At 41.9% G+C, this 8139-nt stretch overlaps 1 protein-coding gene across 1 annotated transcript; it reads left to right on the top strand.

Annotated features, from left to right (window-relative positions):
• The first annotated feature begins 5668 nt into the window (after positions 1 to 5668).
• LOC145130439 (uncharacterized) lies at positions 5669 to 6211 on the top strand. The gene has a single exon (XM_079065243.1). It carries the CDS (start codon positions 5669 to 5671, stop codon positions 6209 to 6211), a length of 543 nt encoding a protein of 180 aa, XP_078921369.1.
• The last annotated feature ends 1928 nt before the right edge of the window (positions 6212 to 8139 follow it).

Genomic DNA, 8139 nt, shown 5'->3' with positions numbered 1-8139 from the left:
AACAGTTTAGGGTAATGTTTCTAGTCCATTTCCAGCAGCAAAAGTCGAAAATCTGCATTCAGAGGCACCTACTCGTCGAGTACACGAACCTACTCGTCGAGTAGGATGAGTTTGGTCATGGACTCGGCGAGTCCCCCCATGGACTCGGCGAGTTCATCATGCAGATGGCAAGAAAATCGACTTTTTTCACTATTTTGCTTCAAGTATCAAACAAGCAAGCCTAGGCTCTGATACCACTGAAGGGTTTTGAGCAATTCTAACACTCCTAAGTGTACATGCAACCCTAGAAAACCTTGGATCTATGTTTGTCTAAAATACATGCAAAATACTTTTTCCAAGGTTCATAAACCTATCTAGCATACATGGGGAACTTTATAATATAAAAGATAGCTAGAAATACATACCTTGTAGTTGTTATGATTCCTTGAAACCTTGAGAGCCTAGCACCCCAAGTGTGATGACTCAAATGCTTCACACAACACCAAATGATTTTGGAGTAAACTTGAGAGAAGTGTAACACTTGAAAATATCGGTCAAGCCCTCTTGTAACTAAGTGTAGCCGATTTTGGTGGAGAACATGTTGTTTATATAGTGTGTCACATCTAGGGTTACACCATGTAAACCCTAATGTGACATGACTCTTCATTTCCATGACCCATGGGTTTGTAACTCCCATGGAGCCTCCATGGAGCGTCCAATGGGTTTAACCCAACTTGATAATCCATGGAGCCTTTTAGCCCACTATACAAGTTATGGATGATTTACATAATCAACCCATATATTTAATTAGTTATCTTTTGATCACTTAATTATATCCAAATTAATTCTTGATCAATACTAATTAAATAATACTATTAGTATATTAGAACTTATAATATATTAATAACCACAAGTGTTATTTCTCTCATTTAGTCTATCCAAATGCATGATGTCATGCAACCCAAATGGACCATGCCGGGTCGGGTCAAGTACATACCAGAAATAGTTATGGACTTAGACACCTTATCCAACAATGTCGCCTATGTTATGGATACCCGGGATAAGGGTAAGGCGACCGTGGATGATGTACCGATCGTGCGGGCATGGGTGCAGTGCTGATGTAGTGGGGTCACGTGATAGCATACGCTTCGAGGTTGTTGAAGCCTCACGAGGCGAACTACCCGACGCATGATTTGGAGCTAGGGGCTGTGGTTTTCATCCTCAAAATTTGGCAGCATTACCTCTATGGGGTTCGTTGTACCATTTACACGGACCACAAGAGCTTGACGTACCTGATGGATAAATCGAATCTGAATATGAGGTAGCGTTGGTGGTTAGATGTGGTGAAGGATTACGACTGTGAGATCCTTAATCACCTAGGGAAGGCCAATATGGTGGCCGACGCTCTTAGCCGCAAGGCAGTGGCGGCTCTGATTCGAGATATATGTCTGAGGATGACAGTGATTACTCTGTTGCTGGAACGGATTCGGGAGGCGCATGTCGAGGGTATGAATGAAGAGCGTCGGAAGTGTGAGCGGATCGTAGGCCAGGTGGCGTCATTTGATTATGAAAGCTATGGGTTGTTGACCCTGTATAGGAGGGTTCGGGTTCCGTACTGGGGCGGTGTATGACAGCATCTGATGGATGGGGTCCACAAGTCGAGGTTCTCCATCCATCCCGGGGCGACGAAGATGTATCAGGATCTTCACCCTGATTATTGGTGGCTCTGAATGAAGCGGGACATAGCATAGTATGTAGAGCGGTGCTTGACTTACCGGAAAGTCAAGGCCAAACATCAGCGACCCCACGACAAGATGTAGCCGTTGGAGATTACCGTGTGGAAATGGGAAGATATCACTATGCATTTCATCACGAAGCTTCCGTGTCATCGTGGAACGGTTGACCAAGAGTGCTCATTTCATCCCGATCCAGGAGAGTATATCAGCTGAGAAGCTAGTCGATATCTACGTACGTGAGGTGGTGGCATGTCGTGGAGTGCCGGTCTCGGTAGTATCAGACCGAGACGTTCGTTTCACTTCCAGATTTTGGAAGCGGTTCATGACGAGATGGGTACTCGTCTTCACTTCAGTATTGTTTTCCACCCTCAGACTGACGGACAGAGAGAGAGGACGATTCAGACTCTAGAGGATATGATGCGTGCATGCGTATTGGATTTTGGAGGCAGTTGGGATACGTATCTTCTGTTAGCGGAATTTTCGTATAACAATAGCTACCACGCTAGCATAGATCGACCTCCATTCGAGATGCTCTACGGAAGGAAATGCAGGACCCTAATATGTTGGGGGGAGGTCGGTCAGATATTCATGGGGAGTACTGAGGTAGTACTCCAGACCACTGAGAAGATTCAACAGGTCCGGAGCAGGCTTCTGACTGCTCAGAGTCAGCAAAAAAGCTATACCGACAAGCGTCGTTCAAACTTGGAGTTTCAGGTAGGTGACATGGTATTCCTGAAGGTGTCACCTTGGAAAGGTGTCATCCGGTTCAGGAAGCGGGGCAAGTTGGGCCCCAGGTACATCGGTCCGTTCAAGGTTTTGGCTCGGGTGGGCCAGGTTGCTTATCGTTTGGATCTTCCAGCAGAGCTCAGCCAGATCCATAGCACTTTTCATGCCTCCCAGTTGCGGAAGTGATTAGTGGATGACTCCGCAGTTGTGCCTTTAGAGGATATACAGGTTGATGACAGCCTGAACCACATCGAGAGACTGGTAGTTATTCTCGAAAGGAAGACAAAAGAGCTGATGAACAAGAGGGTAGACCTGGTGAAGGTGCAATGGCAGCACCGCAATGGCTCAGAGTCGTCTTAAGACCCCGAGGAGGAGATGAGGGAGCACTACCCGGAGTTATTTCCAGGTGCAGCGGACTTCAAGGACAAAGTCTAATTCAAGTGGGGGAGAATTGTAACATTCGTCACTTGAGGTAATAATTATTTAATGTATTTGTAATTAATTGTTGGGCTATAAAATAAATAAATAGATTATTGAGTGGACCTTAGTAAGTGGGCCGAAAGGATTGGGGTACCCGAAGACGTACATTGGGCGTAAGCTTGGCGTATGCGGGGCGTAGTGCGACATTGGATGCGGGGGGCAGAGGTGCGTACGCGCTGTGTACGCAAGCATACTCAAAAACCTAATTTTTAGGGGTTAAGCCATATAAATACAACATTATGACTCAAACCCTAGCCTCCTTACCAGCCTCTAAACCTCAGAAACCCTAGATAGCCTTTCTTTCCTCATCCTTGTGTGTTTTGGCCTTGTAAAGCTTGTTTTGGAGATTTAGAGCTTGGGAAGGAGAAAGAGGAAGTTGAAGAAGAAGAACTTGAGTAGCTTGAGCTTAAGGATCTGGGATAACACCACCATTTGGCACTCATTTGAGGTAAAAAGCTTTCAACTTGACTCATGAATGCTTAGATCTATGTTAATGGAGTTTTGGACCTTTTTAGCTCCCAAGAATGGATTTTTATAGTTCAACTTCGTATCTAGGCTTAGGGTTGCCACCCTAAGTGCTATATGAGTCCCATTAGCAGTAAAGTTTCGATCTTTAAGGTCCTTTTTTAACCATGCATGAGTTCTAGTCATTTCCATGGAAGTTAGTTGCTATATTCCAATTTTGGGTCCATTTGGTGGGTTGCAAGCCACCAAGTATCGACTTTATGAGTTAGGACATGTTAATGGACTGAGATATGTAATTAAAACTTAAGGTCTTAAAGGATTAAGCGCTTTTGAAGTTTATGGCTTAACAGGGTAGTACGATGGGCGTACAAGCCAGTACGCGCAGCGTACAAGCCATGCAGCCTGTACGCTTAGCGTACAGAGGGGTACGCCCTGCGTACTCATTGAGTTTGGGCTTCACGACATTTGGGCCTCGGTTTGGGCCAATCTTTGGACTTCTTAGCTTTTGGGCCTTAGTGGGCCATTAGGAGTCAGTTATTGGACCAAGGACATGTTTGGGCTTAAGGGAAGGCCTATTTGAGGATTTGGGCCCAATTTAGAAAATTGGGCCATTAGTGGGCCCTTAGTGGGCTTGGAAAGATTAGATGGAATTGGGTCTTGGATATGGTCCAAATTAGACCAGGGGGTAAAATGGTCATTTTACTCTAAGAAGGATTATGGGATTTTGACTAAGTGTTGTTGTGATAATGACAGCCAGAGAGTCGTAGGAGTAGCCGTTACAGATTCCTTACCGCGAGATTCCGCATTCAGCTTCGTGAGGTGACTTTCCTCCTGTAGGAACGGGTCGAAGGCACCAATGTCGGCCCGTTTATGTATGTTAGTGTATTTTGGACTAAGGTCCGATGTCGGGCAGTGCCTGATGTAGGTTTATATGTTTCCGGACTTTGGTCTGATGCTGGGGAAAGCCCGAGGAATGTTTTTATGCTTGATGTCTTCGTGATTCATGCATGTGCTTGTTTTATATGTTCCGAACTTCGGTCCGATGTCGGGGTAAGCCCGATGAATGCTTATATGTTTATGTTATATGTTTCCGGATTTCGGTCTGATGTCGGGCGGGGCCCGAGGAATGTTTATATGTTTATGTTATGTGATTATGTTTATATGTATTTTGTTGATATGTTTATATGTATACCGGATTTCGGTCCGATTCCGGGTGGGGTCCGATGCCGGGCAGGACCCTATGTTGGACTTCGGTCTGATGCTGGGCAGGGCCCGATGTAGCGGGCAAGGCCCATGTTATGTTATTATGTGATTATGTGATTATGTGTATTGTATGTGGTAGTTTGGGGAGACTCACTAAGCTTCGTGCTTACAGTTTTTAGTTTTGGTTTCAGGTACTTCTGGTAGCAAGGGGAAGAGCTCGGGCTAACTGCAGTGCACACACCATGATTTTAGCCTGGGATGTATTTACTCTGATATGTTCGATAGATGTTTATGATGTTTTGAGAAACAATTACTTATGATTTTCATGTGATGTTTGATAATTATGGTTTTATTAATAATTAAAAAAGAAATTTTTGGACCATATTTTTGGGATGTTTCACTTTCAACAACAATCTTTTCAACAAATCAGCATCAACCAAATTTTCAGCAACCACCTGTCTAGCAACAAGCCTTCCGTTCCAACATGTCTCTAGAAGACATAGTTTAAAGTCTTGCTACCAGTACCCAAACTTTTCAGAATGAGACCTAGTCTAGTATAAAAACTCTTGAGCAACATGTATTACAACTCGCAAACTCGATGAGCAAGCTGGAAACACAAGCACAAGGAAAGTTCCCATGTAAGAATGAGAAAAACCTAAAGCACAATGCTTGTGTTGTGACTCTCGGAAGTGGTAAAAACTAGAAGGGACCATATCAGCAAGAAGATGAGGAAGAAGAGATTGTAGTTGAGCAAGAATCTGAAGTAACTGAAGAGGTACAGAAAAAAAAGACAAACCTGCTGAGGCTGAGGTAAAAACTACTCCTCCTCCTTTTCCCTCAAGACTGAAAAACACGAAAAAAAAAAGAAGGTAAATAGATGCTATAAAACAACTACCCCTTTATGTAAAATTTCTGAAGGAACTTTGTACTTCTAAAAGAAAACTAAAAGGTAAGAAGAAACAATTAAAGTCAGCAAAAATGTTTCAGCTATTTTACAGAAAAGGTTAACCCCAAAATGTAAGGATCTAGGGGTATTCATTGTTTCTTGCAAGTTGTGGAACCTTTCAGTGTCATGTGCCATGCTGGAATTAGGAGCCTCAATAAACGTTTTACCTTATTCAGTTTTTCAAACTATCGAGGTAGAGCCACTAAAAAGAACAGGTGTTATCATTCACTTGGCTGATCGTTCACTGGTACACCCAAAAGGTGTGCTAGAGGATGTTTTGGTCCAAGTGAATGAGTTGATATTCCCAGATGATTTTTATGTCTTAGATATGGGATATGAAGACTCACCGAATTCCAGTTCTATTCTTTTGGGGAGACCATTTTTGAAAACCGCAAGAACAAAAATAGATGTTTACGATGATACCCTTTCTATAGAATTTGATAGTGAAGTTATCAACTTCAATATTTATGATGTCATGCGTTATTCAGACAATGTTTCAGATCTTAGTTTCATAGATGTAATCGAACCATTAATTGTTGAATATTTTGAGATTATTAACCGAGATTCACTAGCTTTAGTACTCCATAGGAATTTGTCTATTAATGCAGCCCATGTTTTATCAGAAAAATATGTTCTTGATAAGCAAGTGCAAGAAATGGTAGCTCACATGGACTAACAAAAGAAACTCAAGTGTAACAATAAAATTCTAAAGTTAGCTGATTCAAACTCCAAAATTTTTCCTTCTGTAGTGCAAGAATCCATCATAGAGCTAAAGACTCTACTAGAACATCTGAAATATGCATTTCTTGGAGAAAGAAGAAACACTCCCAGTCATTATATCCAACAAGCTATCAAAAAAGGTAGAATTTGAATTGATTGGGATTCTGAAGCAGTATAAGAAGATTTTAAGCATGCATAAAATATTGGGTGGAACATAGTTGATATAAAAGGACTCACTCCATCTTTATGCATGCATAAAATATTGATGGAGAAGATTTTAAGCCCACACGAGAGGCCCAACTAAGACTGAACCCTTCTATGATGGAAGTGGTTAAGAATGAAATAATGAAACGTTTGGATGTTGGAATGATACACCCGGTATCTAACAGAAAATGGGTCAATCTAGTTCGGGTCATGCCAAATAAAGTTGGAGTGACAGTGGTTGAAAAAAAAATGAGAGTTAGTCCTGACTCAAGTTCAGAGTGGATGGCGCGTCTGCATCCACTATAGGAAATTAAACGCTGCCACCTGAAAGGATCACTTTCCATTTTCGTTCATTGATCAGATGTTGTATAGACTTGCTGGAAGGTCACATCACTGCTATCTGGATGGATTCTCAGGCTTTCATCAGATTTCAATTGCTCCAGAAGATCAGAAGAAAACAACTTTCACCTGCCCATTCGGAACTTCCGCTTACACACGCATTCCTTTCGGACTCTGCAACGCACCTGCCACCTTCCAAAGGTGTATGGTAAGTATTTTTCTGACTATGTAGAAAATATCATAGAAGTCTTTATGGATGATTTTACTGTCTATGGAGACTCCTTTCATATTTGTTTTAAAAACCTCATAAAAATTCTTCAAAGATGCATTGAAACTGACTTGGTCTGAAACTTTGAAAAATGTAATTTTATGGTCGACCAAGGTCTGATTTTGGGTCATGTAGTGTCAAAAAGAGGTTTAGAAGTAGATAGAGCTAAAATTGATATTATCAAAAGCTTACCCTACCCGAAGAATGTTCATGAAGTGCGTTTGTTTCTTGGCCACGGAGGATTTTACAGGAGGTTTGTTAAAGACTTTTCAAAGATCACATTACTCATGTTCCATCTGCTACAAAAAGATGCAGAGTTTGATTTTAATAAAGATTGCATAAATTCTTTCGACTTGTTGAAAAATCTACTCACTTTAGCTCCCATTATTCAGCCACCAGATTGGAGTTTGCCTTTCGAGATTATGTGTGTCGCGAGCAATTCTGTTGTTGGAGCTGTATTGCGCCAAAGGAAAGATCGGGTCCCCCATGTTATTTACTATGCCTCAAAAACCTTGGACAACATGCAAGAAAATTATTCAACCACAAAAAAAGAGTTTTTGTCCATTATTTTCGCGCTGGAGAAATTCAGACAATACTTGCTGGGGACGAAAGTCATAATTTTTTCTGACCATGCAGCCATTTGGTATCTTCTCGCCAAGAAAGATTCAAAGCCAAGGTTGATCATATGGATTCTGCTTCTATAGGAATTCGATATAGAGATCAGAGACAAAAGTGAGAAAGAAAATCTGGTAACTGATCATCTAAGCCGACTCATCCCACCAGACCCGACACCGATCCGCAAAGTTTTCCTGACGAGCATCTTTTTGTTGTTCAGAATCCACCATGGTTTTCTGATATAGTGAATTATTTGGTATCCAGAGAGCTCCCTTCAGACCTCACTCGAATTCAGAAAGAAAAATAAAAAGGAGGCAAAAAGATACGTTTGGGACAAACCATATTTATGGAAATACTGCGCTGATCAATTAAGAAGTTGTGTGCCCCAAGACGAAGTTAAATCAATTCTGAACTTTTTTCACACTGAAGCTTGTGGAGGGCGTTATGGTCTACAACGA

The sequence above is a fragment of the Lactuca virosa genome, chromosome 8, assembly GCF_052849685.1.
Source record: "Lactuca virosa cultivar CGN04683 chromosome 8, Lactuca_virosa_CGN04683_v6, whole genome shotgun sequence".
Taxonomy (NCBI): Eukaryota; Viridiplantae; Streptophyta; class Magnoliopsida; order Asterales; family Asteraceae; genus Lactuca; species Lactuca virosa.
Note: the sequence above shows the minus strand (reverse complement) of the source record. Positions and strands in the feature narration are given on the sequence as shown.